At 50.0% G+C, this 18,438-nt stretch overlaps 4 protein-coding genes across 4 annotated transcripts; 2 read left to right on the plus strand and 2 right to left on the minus strand.

Moving 5' to 3' along the window:
• Positions 1-318: 318 nt before the first annotated feature.
• QC764_509855 (uncharacterized protein) lies at positions 319-837 on the plus strand (the record flags this gene model as incomplete). The annotated part of the gene is made up of 1 exon (XM_062948241.1): positions 319-837. The coding sequence occupies one exon, from the start codon at positions 319-321 to the stop codon at positions 835-837; it is 519 nt and encodes a 172-aa protein (XP_062799658.1).
• A 3,071-nt stretch (positions 838-3,908) lies between these two features.
• Positions 3,909-7,465, plus strand: QC764_509860 (uncharacterized protein). The gene is made up of 3 exons (XM_062948242.1): positions 3,909-5,719; positions 5,782-6,796; positions 6,857-7,465. Exons 1-3 carry the CDS (start codon positions 5,302-5,304, stop codon positions 7,215-7,217), a joined length of 1,794 nt encoding a protein of 597 aa, XP_062799659.1. The 5' UTR covers positions 3,909-5,301; the 3' UTR covers positions 7,218-7,465.
• A 629-nt stretch (positions 7,466-8,094) lies between these two features.
• On the minus strand, positions 8,095-10,008 carry QC764_509870 (uncharacterized protein; the record flags this gene model as incomplete). The annotated part of the gene is made up of 1 exon (XM_062948243.1): positions 8,095-10,008. One exon carries the CDS (start codon positions 10,006-10,008, stop codon positions 8,095-8,097), a length of 1,914 nt encoding a protein of 637 aa, XP_062799660.1.
• Positions 10,009-15,506: 5,498 nt separating this feature from the next.
• QC764_509895 (uncharacterized protein) lies at positions 15,507-17,360 on the minus strand (the record flags this gene model as incomplete). The annotated part of the gene is made up of 1 exon (XM_062948244.1): positions 15,507-17,360. The coding sequence occupies one exon, from the start codon at positions 17,358-17,360 to the stop codon at positions 15,507-15,509; it is 1,854 nt and encodes a 617-aa protein (XP_062799661.1).
• Positions 17,361-18,438: the final 1,078 nt, after the last annotated feature.

Below are 18,438 nucleotides of genomic sequence, written 5' to 3' on the forward strand. Positions count from 1 at the left end.
CCTACCCAGGTACATATTCATGCTTGATATACATCCGCTGGCCATATTGCCCATGTAGCTCTCGGATAGCCTGCGGAGGCTATATGCCTGTGACTTCCGACTGCGGTATTGCGTTCTCAGAGCCCTCGCCGAGATAGTGGCATCCAATCCCGAGAGTCCATGCGCTGCCGACTTGGCACTTTGTCATGACCTTTGCTTTGGGAGCCTGAAAAAGACCAAGGAAGTGACGGACAGTAAACCGGATCTTGACCTCGACATTGATCTGGCACAGAAAATGGCTGCACTGGACTTGGAGGACTGGGCTTCGCCTGGGACGAAATGAGCCGCCTTAACTCTGGGGTCGTGAGGTCATACGTCGAGCAAGACATTCTCGCCCAGGCCGCAGCAGTGACCAGACAGGACTTGGAACACGTGCAGCATCTATTGAGTCCCGGAAACACAGTGGCTCTAGACATCAAGTGCAGGTTGTTTGGGATTCTACTGGCTCAAGGTCGGTATGATAAAGCCAGAAGGCTCAACCGCAAAGTCATGACGGAGTCGATGGTAGCACTGTGTGCAAAGCACCGCCGGAGTCTCATGGCCTCGAATCATCTGGCCGTTATTGATTATCACCATTACTACGAAGACGTTGAGGGTGAAGGTCAGAAGTTCCGGAATGCTATGGCACTGGCCGCTGAATTCTTTCACCAGTGGAAAGAGGCTTTCGGCGAACACGATCTCGACACATTGAAGAGCATGAGCCTTTTGGCAGGGCTTGTCGTTGAGCAGACGCAATGGGTTCGAGCCAAGGAGATCCATACTCCTGGTGAGGATTACGAAAGAAACGCTGGGGCATGATCACCCAACGACCTTGAGGAGGGTGACAACGCTATCGATACTGCTGTACAAGCTAGAGCAGTCCACCGAGGCGAAAAAGGTATGCGAAGAGGTCTTTTCAAACCCGAAAGAGGCTTCTCGGAGAGAATCACGCGGCCTCTCTCAATGCCATGAATCAACTGGAGCTCGTTGACAGCGGCGATGATCCCTACGACGACTTGGTACCCTTTGGGGCGTACACGAGGGGTATGCAAGCACTCTGTGACAATCACCGCACCTATACAGATTCCGTCATACACTTGACACGCAGAATGGCCGCCAAAGATGCCAGTGCTAGGAAACAGGCACTGGTCTTCCAGTGGGACATTGTGCAAGTCTACAAGCGGAAGGATCCGACTCTGACGCGTGATGTGCGCGGCCTGTACCTGCAAACTCTGAGACTGGCCAAAGCCCTGAATGAAGACCAAGACAACAAGGACTTACTTGACCAGGCGCTCGGGTATCTGCAGTGGGTCCTTGGCGACTGTGCAAAGAAGCTGGGGGAAGCCAACAATTTTGCGCGCGAGGTGGTCCTGGAAATGGGGCGGGCTAACATGGTGAGAGGCGAATTGGAAGAAGGCACTGAGCAGATTAGTACTGTGGTGGATGTACGAACTGCCTAGTATGGCGAGGATCATCTTGATACTCTCGTGGCTTTAGAGATGGAGGCGGAGGGGGCCTGGGAGATGGGCTTACAGGCTCGGGCACTTGATTGCTTGAAGGATTGTATCGAGGAGGTGAAAGCACTTGTGCGGTTTGAGCATGGATTTACCAAGAGAATGCGAGAACGCTGGCAGATTTGGGCTAGCCTTGGCAACGGTGGAAGAGGCAACTCTAGCGGGGGAGGCAGTAGGGGGGGAGGTAATCGGGGGAGGGGTAATAGAGGACGGGGGCAATAGGGGAAGGGGAAGTAGGGGGCGGGGCGGGTAGGAAGCGGGAAAGAGGGGTATGTAGAAGACGATTATGGGCAGTAAGTCAGGAACGTTGGCAGGTTTCTACGCTGGGTAGATGGTGAAAGATCTGTTCGCGCACAAATTCACATTTCGATACACATATTCAACCTGGCAGGTAACACAATGGACGGTTCCTACCCACCCGGCAGAGCAAGAATTATCCTGTTGGGCGACAATTTATTTGGCACTTTATGGTGTGACATTCATATTGGCAAGTGCCGAGTGGAACGACAGCATTGATGCGACACTCTAGTCCCAGAGCCATGTCCCGATGCTGCCCTAGAAGAAATTATATCAGCTTTTCTAAAAGTACTGACGCGTTGGTCACTATGCCGTCAGCAATATTTGAGAAAATAAGTTGGTTATTGGGTTGTAGAGATGGAGCCAGATTTAGACTTGAGGACATCTAGCGTTGGAGGCAAAGAGGGACGAGTGCCTATACCTTGTTCATGGGGCTCTAGATGATGTTGCGTAAGCGCTTGGTACGACATACTTTAAATGTGTCTGTTTGTTGCTAGGTATGGCGTGATGGTATGAGGGCGGTTTGTGGGAACGATACTGAAATCATCCTTTGGGTTTCAGCATGAAGCCCATCAGATAGCGGAGGTACCTGGCCTTTGTGGAATTCATCCATCTCCTCCTATAACTCGCAGCTCGGCAATCGAGTTTGACTCCGTATCTGCATGATCCAGATTATCACCAGTCCCTCGATAGGTATCTGCCTTGTTTGCCGGATTGCAGAGGGGGTGTTACACTACATTTGCTAGTACGGAAGGTATCGTCAGGAACCGCAGCTTGGATGCCCTCGTTGACCCTTTTGATGACCTACTTCACATGGCGATCAATTAGAATATCCTGTGGGCTAGGTTTCACAGCATTGAAGTTGGTCACTCCTTTGACTGTCAGGACGGCAAGCTCAACACCTGAGGTGAGACTGGGTTACCAGTCCCACTCGCTAGAAGAAGGTGATACACTCACCGAGTTCTCTTGCACTATTCCGCTATCTCCGAGGTCACTAGCGCAATTCTTCCCAACTGTCAGTCACGTTCAATGCTACTGTTGCAGTGACGGCACGAGACCAAAAAACCCCGAGCTATCCGTTCGCTTGGGAATAATAAGGTGGTCCTGTCAAATAGATTAAGTCGGTAGTTCGACCTTTCAAGCCATCCAAGCGAGGAAAATAGGAAGGATCATGTGGCATCAGGGACTGCATGGAAGAAGCCGTTGGGGATTCTGAAGGAGGTTTTTTGTGCCGCGCTATTGCAGTCTAAGAACAGGGAACTCGATGGCTATGCTGTGGGAAATATAGTGTGTTTAATATCAAGCAATAAGCGATTTCCAGGCGCCCGGTTCTGCTCTTGTCAACTCAGCCCTGCCCATAGGTTAAGTGACGAATTGACAGCTAAAGATCGACAATCTTGACAGGCGGGGGGACCTGGGGTAACCGTGCTGGATCGGACCCAGACCAAAGAAATCAAGCTGCGGATTTAACACAGTTTTCGATCTACATACCCGATGAATCCCTCAATCACGAAAGTGACGGTCATAGCTACGCCACGGCGTATAAGCTAATAGCACCGAATCGCATGGCTGTACTTTGCAGTCTCCTCGGAACAAGCTGCCGATGGGTCCTATTGCTCCTCAGCCACACAGCAAAAGCTGGTCGCTGATGGGCGTGGCCCCCTTCTCGAATTTTGAAACCAATCAGTGCTTACCCTTTGCGAAGGAGCAGGTGCAATCTCCCTCAGAGAACACGAACAGAATGCCGGCATCCCAAGGTTACATTCTTCGCACTGCGACGTTGGGACCGTGCAGGAAGGATGTTAGCGAACTGACACGTCCCGCAGGCTGGCGTTGGGACGGTGGCACCCCATGCAGATCAAAGCCGGGCTTCGCACTTCAGCGAGTCCGTTAAGGGATGCCGAACCCCTATCGTTCTTCCAGAAGCTTACGAGCCTAAAATAGATGAATATTGCGACGGTGATATACATCTTGTTTCTCACAGCATTAATACAACGCCATCGCTAACTCCGCGAACCACCATAGTTACCCCTGGGTATTGTTAGTGGTGGGCTGTTACAATATGGACAGGTTCGAGAAAGGATTCGTAAGCTCTTCAATAGTGTGATGTCAACTTCCAGCCGCCGTAACGCTCAATAATCAATACGCCCATAGCAGACTAACAAGGTTGGCCGTTTGAACTTAAAAAGATGAGATGACGGGTGGCGCCGGCTCGGATTTAGGTCTGTACGACTAACCTCAACCTTGGCATAAGGGACGTTTGTAGGCCAAGTAGACGTCGGATGCGATATGCAGCCGTCTTACTCATGCACTGAGATCTCGACCTGATTCATGTGATTAAGAAGAAGCTCGCCGGATCTTGTGTGACCGATGCCAGAGCCCTGGAAACCAACACGAACAACGATGACGCTCTGGCAAGGTTGACAAGGACCACTTGCTCCCGGGAGCAGCCACGTGCAGCCGCATATCACATATCTCTACTGCTTACTTACTTTCCTACCCATGAGCCATGGGTCCTAGGTACTGTTCCTCCCGACAAAAACGGCTCCCGCGCCACACTGACCTTGACAGCTCGCGGGTGCGCTGCGCTCGGCCGAATCCTTCTTCACACCGAACTCTGCTCCATACCCAGGGTAGTTTGGATACCAACTAGGTTCCCATCACGAAAGCCCTCTGACTCCTATCCGCAGTCACCCACTATGGAATGTGTAACCCCCCGCGCGGCCCTAATTTTCATCCCATATTGCGACCCTAACGTTGACGCAAGGTACACTCCGCGGCTCGTACCACGTGGCCCCATGTCCCTCGTCTGAACAATAGGGGCACCCGCAAGCTGGGAGCAAAGACCCAATCCGAGCTTGTCACCATTCAAGGAAAGGATCGTCACCTTGCAGCTTTTATTGACATCTAGCGCCTCCTCTGGTATCAACATCAGCCATGACAAGCCCTCGAGAGCTGATGTCGTATATACGAGACGGCACAAAGTTCCTCGACAGCTTCATCGTGTATCAGGCACTGATACCTAGTCGTCCAGGAACAAACATGACAATGCTTAGACACGGCTCTTTGATCCCGCAGGGTGCGTGCTCAAGCTGACCACCACCGCCATCCCCACGCTCTGGACGAATGCGGCGCTGTTAAAATTACCATCACCAATGCTTCCCTTTTCTGTGAAGTCTGCCTGGAGCGGTGGCATGATCGGTCCGCCGTTGCGGATGAGGCAGGATGAAGCTATCCTCGTGGACATGGAGTTATCGGGCTGGCCGGAAACCTTCCTATACCCTGGAGGAAATATTGATTTCAAAGACGCCTTCGTTGAAGACATCACGAGTATAAGAAGATGGCCATGTGCGCGTTATCAAACACCTTTGTCTCACATCTTCAAGCTGAGAAGGAGCCTTCGGAATACTACCTACTTCTTACACTCTTTTGATATCATTACTTTGCTTGACCAGCCGGTCCATCAGACACTATGAAGCAGACGCTTCTTGCCCTCGGGGCTTTCTTTACAGCCGTCACGGCTATCGCCCTTCCTCTTGACTCTTTGCAGTCGAACCCTCATCTCACACCTCTGAAGCCTCGTCAGGGTTGTGAAAACACTCCGACTTCCCGTGAATGCTGGGGAGAGTTTGGTCTCGATACCAATTACTACACCACCTGGCCCAACACCGGAAACACCAGGGAGTACTGGCTCTCTGTCCAGCAGGGAGACTGCTCCCCTGACGGCTACCTTCGAACATGCATGACCTTTAACGGCACTATTCCTGGCCCCACGATCTTTGCCGATTGGGGTGATGACCTTGTCATCCATGTCACCAATAACATGCTGGAGAACGGGACAGCCATTCACTGGCATGGTCTCCATATGAGGGATAACTCTCTTAATGATGGTATGTTGACTTTCTCATACTACTCCCCCACGAGGGATCATAATGTTAACGGGTGTTGATAGGCGTGCCTGGCGTTACTCAGTGTGGTATCCGCCCTGGTGACACCCAGACCTACCGGTTCAAGGTCACCCAATATGGCTCGACTTGGTACCACTCTCATTTCTCTCTGCAGTACGCTGAAGGTCTCTTTGGCGGCATGATCTTCAATGGTCCGGCTACTGCAGACTATGAGGTTGACCTTGGCAACTTGTTCCTCTCTGACTGGGGCCACACCGAGGCATTCCATCTCTGGAGTACTGTCGCCAAGGGCGGTAGGCCTCCCACGCTTGAAACAGGTCTCATCAACGGCACCAACACCATTACTCCTAACTGCAACCCTGCCACCGACGCTCGCTGCGTTGGACAGGGTGCAAAGCACGAGATCATTTTCAAGGAGAACACAACATATCTCATCCGTCTCGTCAACCCAGCTGTTGACTCAGTGTTCGACTTCAGCATTGATCAGCATGACCTGACTGTTATCGCCCAAGATCTTGTCCCAATCAAGCCTTACACCACAGACTCGGTTCAGATCTCCATGGGCCAAAGATATGATATCGTCGTCACAGCCAAACCCAAGAACAAGACCGCCGACGGCAACTACTGGCTCCGCGCCGGACTCATCGCAGGATGCAGCGGTCCCAACCTCAACGCTGCAAGCATCACCGGCATTGTCCGCTACGACGAGGATAGCACTGCACTCCCCTCCTCCACCAACCACAACACCATTTCCACCAGCTGCCTCGGCGAACCTCTCGCCAGTCTCAAGCCCTATCTCGAACTGAACGTGACAAACATGTTCAACACCACCCTCGAGAACCTGGGCACCAGGCCACAGGGCGTCGACGGCGCGGAGTGGTTCCAGTGGACGCTCAATACCTCCTCCCTGCACCTCGACCCGTCCCACCCCACGCTGGAGCACGTCTTTAACAACGAAAGCATCTTCCCCACCCCTTACAACGTGGTGGGTGTGCAGCCTTCCGGCACCGGTGAGCAGCAGTGGCAGGTGCTCATCATCCAAGACCAAACTCAGATTGGGTAAGTTTCTCCCCTGCCCTTTCCCCTCACCATCCATCATTGACTAACGCTCCTTCTCAGCGCCGCCCACCCAATCCACCTCCACGGTCACGACTTCTGGGTACTGGCCGCAGTTCCCCAAGCAACCTTCAACGGCGACACCTCCGGTTTCAACACCGCCAACCCCTCCCGCCGCGACGTCGCCGTCCTCCCCGGGCGCGGCTACCTCGCTATCGCGTTCGAGCTCGACAACCCCGGTGCTTGGCTGGTGCACTGTCACATCGCCTGGCACGCCAGCCAGGGCTTGTCCCTGGAATTTGTTGAGAGCCAGAGCAAGATCAGGAGCGGACTGCTGCAGAGGGACATCGATGAGTTTGAGCGGACTTGCCAGAGGTGGACGGGCTGGCCGCCTGTTCACCCGCAGGAGGACTCTGGTATCTAAGTGAGATTTCAGGCTCCTAGGAGGTGGTAGTTTCTTTTGTACCTGCTGTACCTACATGGGGGTTTCTTTGAATTTTTGGGTCTTGGATAACTGGTTGGTGGTTGCGCATAGACGGGGTCTCGTTATGGGGTTGTGTTAGTGTATGAGAACACTCTCAAGGTATTTCGTGCAGGGTAACAAACTGACAGGGAAATGTACTTTTCGATTGGGTTTGTCATTGAAACATTGGTTCATGTGCACTATGTGGGGATGAATGATGTTTGGATGAGTGATGTTTGGATGAGAGATGTGTGGGTAAGTGATGCCTTCGAGAGTAATGTTTCAATGACCAAGCGAATCCTGGACAGCCGTATCTTATGAGATGAGAAGTGCCTGGATAAATCATGCCTGGACAGGTAAGGTAATGTCATGATGAGTCGTGCCGGAATAAGTTATGTTGTGACGGTTGATGCCTCACACATAAGGATTTCCTACAACGACAATGTCTGTATGAGTAATGTTTGCATAGTCAATATTTGCATAAAGAATATCTGGATAAAAATGTCTGATTGACCAAATCGCTTGATCAGTGATGTCTAGATAAGTGATGCCTGGGCAAATGGCACCCGGATGTGCGAGGGAGGGTGTGGGAGACTACGCCTGTTGCATTGTTGGGTAGCGTAGATGAAGTAGCGTTGGGTTGTTCGTCCGACGAGGTTCGTACTGCCTCCCTTGTTCTCGTCTGTTCACTGACTGCGTTGCAATTACCCATCACGGATTTATGAGTATATGTTCCCAGGCAATAGACGGAACGCTACAGCCAACGTGAATGGCGTTCCTGCTCTCAAGTGGACCTCCACAAGTCACTGTCGGTCCATATATCGTACACAAATCACACTTATTGAGCCTCTTCCAGTCTTGGAAGATACACCTGCTCAATCCTCACTCTCATGACCCTCTCAGCAGAAGCAGGATCCATCCCCTTTCCCTGCTCGGGACCAGCCCTCATCATCTTGCCGACCAAGAATCCCAGCTTGCCCTGGGGGTAGGCTTTGCTCTTTCCCTGCTTAAACTTGAGGAAGTCCTGCAACACCTTCTCCTGGCCCTCGATCACCTCATCAGCAATGGCCGCATAGTCTGCCTCGGTAATTTCCTTGTACCACAAGTCTTGACTGTCAATCTGCTCAGTCACTCCACCAGTCGCAATCGTTCCCCGGAAAACATCCCAGAGCAAATCCTTCGCCACCTTGGCCGTGACCTTCTTCTGATGCAAGTAAAACAAAATGGCAGCCAAATCCTGCTCCGGCACTTGACTGGTGACCTCCTCAGCAGCGGCCTCCCCCACCTCTTCCGCCTCAGCCAACTTCCCCAACTCATGCAGACACCAATTTGCCGCCAGCATTGTATGCCTCTGCTCCCCCCCTTCCACCGCCTCAACCCCTAACATCCTCTCCAACTCCTCCAACACCCCATAAAAATACTCCAACCTCCCCTCCATCAACATCAACGCCATCGCATCCCTCTCGCTCAACCCAAACCTCCCCATCAATACCCCAACCTCCTCATCCGGCAACATGCCCATTGTTTCCTCCAACCTCTCCACCAAGTCCCTCCCAATCACCACCGGCCCCAAATCCGGATCAGGCATATACCTATAATCCACCTCCCCCTCCTTCCCCCTCAACCTCCTCGTCTCCACACTCCCTAGGCTCCACCCCCTCGTCTCCCCTTCAATCCTCCCCCCCTCCTCCAACACCCTAATCTGCCTATCCCTCTCAGCAATAATCGCATCCTCTACAGCCTTAAAACTACTCAAGTTCTTAATCTCCGTCCTCGTCCCCAGCGCTTCTTCCCCAGTCCTCTTGACAGAAACATTGACATCCGCTCGTAAACCACCTTGCTCCAGCCCAGAAACACAAGCATCCACGCTCTTAAGCAGCATCTGCACCTTCCTCACAAATGCCGCCGCTGTGGCAGGGCGGTGGATACACGGCTCGGTGATAATTTCCACCAGCGGCACACCCACCCTGTTGAAATCAAGATAGTGCGTCGAGTTAGGTTGCGCGAGCGTCTTGGCCGTGTCCTGCTCCATTTGGACTTGTTTTATCCCCACTGTTACCTGCTCCCCGTCTTCTGCTGCGATGCCATCTCGCGGGTACAAGGTTACCGAACCTGATCGGGCAAAGGGGTGGTAATACTGCGTTATTTGGTAACCAGAAGGTTGGTCCCAGTGGAAGTAGTGTTTTCGGTCGAATCGGGAGATGAACTCGATGTGGCAGTTGAGGGCTAGGGCGGCGCGGATGGCGGGGATGAGGGTTGTTGGCTGGAATGAGGGTTGGGAGCCGGGGATGGCGAGGTCGAAGGGGGCGACGTGGGTGTTGGGGTGGTGGTGGTGGGCTGCGTCGTCGGAGCTGCCGCTGGGGGTCGAGGCGGGGGAGAAGAGCTTGGAGGGGGTGTTGAGTTGGGCATGGATTTCGATGCCGACGGTGAGGTCCCAGCCGGGGACGGTTTGGTTGTCGGATTTTTTTAGCTTTTTCTTGGGGGAGCCGGAAAGTTTGGCGGCTTTGGCTTGGTCTTTGAGTTGTTTGCGGAGGGGGATAATCTGGGATTGCTGGTCGGAGGGGGTTGGAGGGGTGGTGGACAAGGTTCGGAGGGGCAGTATTGGTGGTGCGAGGGTGGATGATCTAAGATGGAGGCAGCCGCGGCGGGTTAATTGGCCGGTTAGAAGGTATTTTCTCAGCTCGGTGGTGGGTATTCGCGCCATGGTTGCGGTGTTGACTTTGCCATCTTTAAAAAAAGTTCGAGGCTTCATTGGGATGACGATGAAGCTTGGGTGCGACTTTGGAGGTGGCCCAAGCTCCTTTCCCTTGTTGCCAAGACTTGCCGCTAAATGTGACGTCTGCTCCACAACCTCCACACTCTTGCCACAATATAATTATGACACTTGAGTAGGTTAACATGCCTTTGAAGGTCAATTCATAGGTCTTCAAAAATAGTTTGAAGGACACCAAATATAATTTAAACACTTTTAAAAATAGTTTAAACGCTTTTACTAATAGCCTTCAAAAGATCATAAAAAGCTCTGTTAAGAAAGTCAACAGGTGTTGCAGTTAAGCTAACAGGCAGGACGGACTACGTGTGGGGTACGACACGCACAGTCAATCGTTAGTAGAACTAATCAGGACGGGGAATAGTGTGACGAACCCCTATCCAGAACCTTTGAAAGGAATACTGGTCGAAGGCACTTCTGAACAATTCTGGTTCAGTACAGCTAAATAGTGTACAGCAATAGCTTGTCTCAATCACAATAGTCTAGATACTAACGATTGTGACTTGTATTGCATACTTCGGAACTGTCTATCTACACCAGCCAGTTCCTCCGTATATTGAAATGGTGAGAAAACACACAAACCAACCACAACACCACAAATATACCCTCAACAGGGTCTCTGAATGGACACACCTGCGTGGCAGTGGCTCGCTCGCAGGCCGCACTCCACGTAGGACAAAGAAAAGACTCTATGGGCTCGCAGACCACATAATAAGCACCTGATCGGCCTGATCAGAGGGCCAGAATTGCCTGCACGCGTGCAAGGCACAAAAATATGAAGAAATAAAAGTCGATGTCCTGTCTAAAATAGAATGTCCGAAGCAGACCGCTTATATACATGACCCTTGAACCCCCGAATCCTCCGAGAGCCCCACTTCCTTACTCAAACCCTTAGGCCTGTGGCCGCACCCCAAACCAGTAGTAGCTTTCGTAACCGTCGAGGATTAATAATTAGTAATTACCTTTTATATAAAACGCTATATAGTAATTAAAGTACTTAATCTAATTTAGGCTTACCGGATTAATAATCTAGTTATTATCGGTAATTATAATACGTTAGGTAAACGGTAGGTTATATTTAGTATATTAATTAGTAAAGTAGTATTACGTAGCTAAAATAATAAAAGGAGGGATAGCCTAACCGAAGGTATTAACTCCTTAAATTACCGTTACCTATTCGCGGTTATTAAGCTAAGCTAATTTCGCCTTATTAAGGCCGTCTAAGGTCGTAATTACTATACCCGCGAAAATAATACTTATTATAAACCTAATCTTATCGAAGTTATAGATATCGTTATTTATAATACTATACTTAGCCTTAATATTCCGTATAAACGCGAACTACTTACTAATAATCTTTAGATCCTTACATTTGGCCCTCTGGTAGTCGTATCTACGCGTAAAGCGCGTACGGAGCTTTAGCTAGCATTTAATAAAGTTATATGCCTAGAGTTTACTAATAGGGGGCGCGTCGCGTACGCGTAATAGTTAGTTAGCTATATCTTTTACACTATATAATCTTGGTGGAAAAGCTCGCGTATATAGCTTAATAATATATTAAATAATAGTATCTTCTTTGGATTAAGTAAGCTTTTTCGATTTGGGCATAGTATCGCGTCGTGCAGGCCGGCCGGCGCGTCGGTGTTTAAGCGTACTGCGATCGACGTTATATATCTTGGCTGCCGCTAATACACTTAGGTTTTTATTATTTTAAAGAGCCTAAAGGGCTAAGATTATATAGGCTTCCTTTGAAGTAGATGGCATTTTGGATTATTGAGAAAATTAGGTTTTGAGGGTGAGGTTAGGCGTTGCGTGAAAAAAGTGGTCGCTCGCTTATATTGGTCGCTCGCTTATAATGTACGTTATCTACGTTGTTGGCATCGAGTTCTTGGTCTTCAGTTACAAGGAGATCGGATAAATTACTGACGACCTCTTGAATGCGGGCGTCCCTGATGATGTATTTCGTGTTACCATCACTGAGAAGGACGTTAAATGCAATGGGCTTCTCGTGAGTGCCATTCGTTGGGATACCTTCCAGAGATTGCTCCCTGAGCGCTTTGGTCCATTGATACTGGCATGGAGACTGTTGGGGACCCATATGGCAAACTTTCGAAGCGCGGCTCTCCTGCGGGAACTGCAAACCATCCAGTTTGGGCAGTATAGCCTCGCTCTGGCTGAAGTAATGATGTTAGCGGTCCCGATGACCCTGCCTGACACATGATCTTCGATCGAGTCGTCCCTCCGTAAATGGAGGACAGATGCCAAACTCATCTCCTAGACAAATTCCATGAGCTCGCCCACCGTGTATCTGGAGAGTCCCGTCCGAGAGCCTCGTAATTGTAACAAATGCTGAGGTGTTCATATTCGTTGTAGAGGCGGAATGTTCGAAGAAAGACCGATGCTTGCTTCCATAAAGTTCGGGACTTTGTCGTGAGCAGTACTCCCGCACCTTGGCCCTCACATAGCTGTACATATCCCGTTGCCTTTTCCCGAGTCCACCATACTCCTGAAGAGCCTTGAGCAGAGAGTATGAGAGGACTCCATGGTGAAATCCATCAGGAAATTCGAACTCATGGGCTTTCTCGTGCGGGCTGCTTGCAGTCATCACAGCATACCTCGTGGGATTCAAGAGCCAGTTGTACTGCATCAACGCATCCCGGATTATTGTTGATGGCTGTATGTCATCCCGTACTGACGCTTCCCCAGTCTCCTTGGTCGTCGCGACATGGCTGAAAGGAACGAATCGGACTTCGAGGTCATCATCACGATAGAAGCTACCAGAGAAGCAACAGACTAGGACAACCGTGACGAATAATCCCTTATCCACCAACCCTTTCAAAAATTGCCCAAACTTTGATCCTCGGAGAAATCTGAGCGAGTTGGGGTTTCCCGGTTATCGTAAGACCGCCAAAGTCAAGTCTCCAGTTGAAGACCTGGAGAAGGAGCCGTACGGTAGGCATCGAGTCCCATGCCCAGAAAAATGGATGTAGACAAAGTCACCACTCCCGCCCTTTTGTTTGACCGTGTTTATAGCAGCCACAAAATTTCGGTACGTTGCTTCAGCCAACTGGACAGAGGCTCGCTCTTTGTGCGTGGATACTAGTACTTGATGAGGTGCATGTCAATAGTTGAATTTAGGCATCTGGCGCTGCTGACTGAAAGTATGCCCCGATGTCCAAAACATCGTTTACTGATCCCTGGAGTGGCTTGTCAGGGTTGGAGTTGATGCCGACGAGGATCGCGAAGCGAGAAGCCTGTGCATGGCTTCGAACTTGAACCTCTAGGAATGCTGGTAATTCTATAGAATCGTTGCTGGGTATCGCCGAGTCAAATGACAGCAGATGCTAGTGTCAGTGATATTCGTTGTACAGAGACGCCTTCTCTCCGCAGAAGGATCATCGAATGATAACAGGGTGGTGAATATGGTTAATTAGCTCGACTACCGTGGAAAAGACAGCAAATTTAATTGAGGAGAAGGTTGCTGCATGTATTCATCAGAATGGCAGCCCGACCCAGACTGCCAAAAGCTTCCAGCGCCCACGACCCGGGCCACCACCGAGACACACCGCTTCCCGCATAACCCACATTTGATCAGGCTGCCGCCAGATCATCCACATCTATCTCCTCTCCATTTCGGACCGGGTTGCCCTTTCACCTTGATGAGATAGTTACATACTCTTCGTGACTGGTCATGGGTTCTTTCTTCCTGGTAAGCAACAGCAAAGTTTTTTTGTGGACTGGTATGCTAAAGGTTCGAAAATAAATTCCTTCCACGACCTCTACCAGAAGAGTTTGCTGCCCGACCATGCGTCATCTGTTGCAGAAAACACCTGGTTGGTGAGGCAGTCTAGCACTGGACGTCACGGGAGGCAGTGCCCCTTGCTTGGCATGCATTGAGTAGGTATGTATAAAAACCCGTCAGAATAGCGGCTGAGCATGGCTGACAGATTTGTTCAAAGAGACCACGAATCTGGGACAAAAAACGCTAAATGTTTTCAGTCAAAACAGTTCAATGCATTTAATCCCAAGCACTTGCATGCACTCAGTCAAATGAAGCCCCTTTCTCTTTATCTTCTCGCGTTAGGGAACACTTCTCCAGGACCTCCACTTCCGAACCACACCATCGGCATGAAAAAGAGTATTGACAATCTCAAATCATGGCGTTGTATGACCTGTTCATAGACTAACCGAAACTGGCACAGTCAAGGACGTCAGAAATGGGTATCCACGTTACACAGCACTGCTGTCCACTCACGACCCCTATCTTATTTGCCGGCGGTTCACCAAGATCAGAGCTAGGCTTATGCTCTTGAAGAAGGATAAGCTCTGCGTGTTGGAACAGACACTCGATAAAATCTACCAAGAAGAAACCTCTCCGCTCTTCCTCGGGATGAGCCGTCTTGATCAGAATCCAGCTAGACAAGATGTTTTGTCAGAAATCGAATCCTCTCTTGCCGAGTATGATGCATTCGTGGAGAGAACTCATCGCACGCTATTGCTTGCGCCCGGCCATCCCAGAGACGTCCAAAGTCTTCGTAACTAGCTTGAGGGGACGGGTTGCATTTCCAAGGTCGAACAATCGTATATGTCCCACAAGGGAGAACTCGCATGCTTGGCTCCGCCCGGTGATACCGCGTTATTTCACCTGGAGTCATGGATGGAGGACAAACTTCGTCAGTTGTTTAAATCCTCTTTCAGAAAGCTACGTACTAACCCTACCCCCTGGGAAGGTAAAAGGCTGACGGCTTCATTGAGCAGAGCCCATATCACAATCTTTTGTCGGATCGGAATGGTTTTATGTATACCGGCCCATGGGTTAAACGAACAGCAAAAGTACTTTGTTGTTTTTGATCACACTCCTACTGATCATGCCGTGGTTTTTTGAAAATCTCACCAACATCTTGTCCATCAGACTCTTCGTAGTCATGGCATGCATTATCTCTTACCTCGTCATACTCTTCGCCTTAACCAAGTCAAGGATCATGGACTTGGTGTTGGGAGGTGCAACGTGAGTTCTCGAGCCCAAGACTTTTGCGTAGCCTTGGTGTGTACTCATCCGAGACTTTTAGGTATGGCACCGTTCTTATTGTCTTGGTGTCCAGTACCACGGACCACTAGAATATTTGGAATGGCAACAACACAGCTTTCTGGGGATAGCAGCCTTTTCAGCCGGTCGTTCTATAGATCTTGGTGTACATATGCTACAAAACATCCATGCACACACATCACACATAAAACGAACGTGCGACCACTGCACTTGACCCCGAGATTACCACAGGTCGGCGCGGGTACATCTCGAACCTACTCAGGGTCCATATACAGCCTCACAAACGCATAATCCTCAGGACTACCTGCGATCGTGGGAACCGTTCACAAACTTCACTCCCTCCATCCTCAGATCAGCCAGGCTGATTATAAATGCGGCAAAAACTCCGTCCACTCCACCGTCTCATACAACCCCCTCGGCGCCCCCCTCAAACTCACAAAAGCCTCCACAACCAAATACACCCTCGCAACCACAAAGCCCCCAAAACCACATACACCCCCAACCTCCGTCCCCACCTCACCAATTTCCCCCGCCCCTTGCCATCTTTCCCCGTCAAAGTAATCGGCATAGAAGGATTAACCCCCGAAACCCACCCATCAAACCCAGGCCAGCACTGCCTCGCAGAGAAAAAACCCCACAACACCACACCCGAAGCCGTTATCGTCAACGCAGAAACAATCCACAGTATCCTCTCTGCCTCTGCAACAAAGCTAAACGTCTCGAAATTGTTGAAGCCCGCTGAGCAATGCAGCGCTCCATAAGCTGCGGCTGTGGCAGCGAGTACGGCACGGAGGCGGTCACGGTGGATGTTGACTTGGCCAAGGGAGAGTTTATGGAGAGAGGGGAAGTTGACTATGTGAGGGGCGAGGTAATCTGCCTCGCCGAAGAAGTGGGCTAGTTTGGGGCCGAAGCCGAGGGTGAAGTAGTAGGGCTGGTAGTCGGGACGGGAGGAGCAGAGGGTGCGTAGGCGGTCGGCGGCGTGGGAGGCGGTTTGGAGGAGGGGAGGGGGGATTAATGGTCGAGTTTGCGCGGTAGGGTCGGTGGAGGAGGGAGGTTTTTGAGCATCGGGGAAGCCACGGCGGCAGTAGCGGCTGTGTCGCATGGAGAAGGTGTCGTATGGAGGCTTGAAGTAATCGAGGCATTGAGGGGAGACCAGGGGTGCGTTCAGGTTGAATTGGTAGCGATAACTGGTGTTTCTTGCATTTGGTGGTCTCTTGCTCTCAGCTGTGGCCGTGTCGGTTTCGGACCAGAGCTGACCAAAGCCGAGGAAGGCAGCTGGGTTCCTGGAGCCAGGGGACCCGATGGAGAGGTGGGTTCTCAGTTCTGACAGCTCTTGACGGGAAGTCTGCGAGACAAGTGCGGGTGTTTGATCTGGCGAGGAAAGTGCTGGCGATGGATAACTCTCTGGCAGTCTCCAAATCCTTTCATCATCTTCGTCTTCCACCACATGCACAAAGCACCTGATGTCCATGATTCCATGCTCATCCACGCCACTTGTCTCTGGCGAGCAGAGGTGCATGAGCGCCAGCGCCTCGCTCCTTCTCTCATCAACTGGGAGCAACGTCGGCACCAGAATATCCAAGGGCTTGTGCCACCACAGCAGGTAGATACCCAGCGCACAAGCAACATGCCCGCAGGTGTTGATCTCCAACAAAGATATTGGCAGATGCTTTGTCGCTCGACCAATCACCTGAATCACCATCCACCCAGCCTGGAAACAAACAATGCTCTTTGCCAGCCAATCTGCCTTGCTCTTATCCCTAATCTGAGACTCTTGAATGGTAGGCAGATCCCCCAAGAACGACAACAGTCTGATACCCTCAGCGGTAACAGTCACTCGCCTCGGCTTTCCATCGACATCCATCCCAGCAGACTCAGGGAGATCAGCCACAAAGCCGCCCATAACGGCAAAGAAGCACTGCCCAACATCCCAGACTTGCCCGTTACCACCCCGACTCTTGACATCAATTTCGATTTGCCCCTTCAGCCAGGTAGCGACAATGAACTGCGCTGCTGCTGTAGCCACAACCACCTCAGGCGCGAAGATTCCGTAGACGACCCATTTCGCCTTGTCAAGAAACTGAAGCCGAAGGCTGTTACTGTGAGACTCGGGTGGTACGTTGAGGTGGAGTGCTGAGAAGACGCAAAGTGTGAGGGTAACGACACATGAAAAGACAAGAGAGAAGGTACCCCGCCCATTGGGTTCAGGCTGCCAGCCTATTTTGTCATCCTCTCCAAAGACGAAGCCCAAGAAGAGGAGAAATAGCACGGCGCTAAATGTTGCCATTTGGCTGAAGCACCATTATCATTTTCAGCACTTCTGCTGCACAAGTCAAATCTGAGGTGCAGTTGGGAAGGGCTTTTGACCTGCCCAAGATAACGACAACACCTGCAGCTGAAAGATTGAGGTTTTGTGGGCGTTGCTGAGAAGTTGCCCACTTAGTATGAGTGTGCCTGGATAAGCCGACTCCTCAGCGAATGAGAATGCTACAATTCTCCAAGCTCCGTCTTACGCGCTGACGCATCCACACCTGATGCGACTTTGCTGGATTACTTCCTTGGCTGGGGTTTGTGTCGAGGAGGCTGAAGAAACAAGACAAGGCAGACTGGACAATATGGGTTAAACCTGCTGTGATGTGTAGGTAACTGGTGATTCTCCAGATTGTGTTCGACACAACCATGAGGCCGTAAGCCATGGAGACGGGTTTTGCACGAATACTTCACTTCAGCATCACCGAAAGAGTTCAGTGATTCATTTTCACCTTTGATTGCAACGTTCATCAAGTTTCATCAATTTATGCAAACCTCCCCTCTAGCCCCTACCTGTCATTGCCCTGCCCCACGGCGATCAAAAACCACCCTTAATCCCCCCCAACGTTGAGTAATAAAGACTGTTCTTTCCAGCATTGAGTATAAATCAAAATTACTAGTTAAATAATACAATAATCCTTTCAAAAATCTAAGTTATCTATTTACTCCATTTTTTCCACTTTAGTATTGAAGTAGATCTAGTTTTTTATAACGATAATAATAATAATAATAATAATAATAATATATTCAGAGCCAATCAAATTTAAACTTTTACTTAATAATAACCGATTTACTGTAATTATTGCAATTTAATTAGTATAAAGTTAATTAAATACATAACTTTAATTAATAAAAGAATTATATATTAACATATTATTATTATTTATTTTAAATTTTAAATAACATAAATTAAAACATATTTTTTTAAAAAAATTAAAGTATATCAGAGATTATGTATTTTTGATTTAGTCTATAGAGGTTTAATTTAATTTTTATTCTAATTTTATTCTTCAAAACTTTATTTTTAGAATCTTACTAAACAAGATACTATACCC

The sequence above is a fragment of the Podospora pseudoanserina genome, chromosome 5, assembly GCF_035222485.1.
Source record: "Podospora pseudoanserina strain CBS 124.78 chromosome 5, whole genome shotgun sequence".
NCBI classification, from domain to species: Eukaryota; Fungi; Ascomycota; class Sordariomycetes; order Sordariales; family Podosporaceae; genus Podospora; species Podospora pseudoanserina.

Coding starts and splice junctions, on each gene's coding strand:
- QC764_509860 (XM_062948242.1), top strand. CDS start 5,302: ATGAAGCAGACGCTTCTTGCCCTCGGGGCTTTCTTTACAGCCGTCACG. Junction 5,720..5,781: donor GGATAACTCTCTTAATGATG/GTATGTTGACTT, acceptor GGGTGTTGATAG/GCGTGCCTGGCGTTACTCAG. Junction 6,797..6,856: donor CAAGACCAAACTCAGATTGG/GTAAGTTTCTCC, acceptor GCTCCTTCTCAG/CGCCGCCCACCCAATCCACC.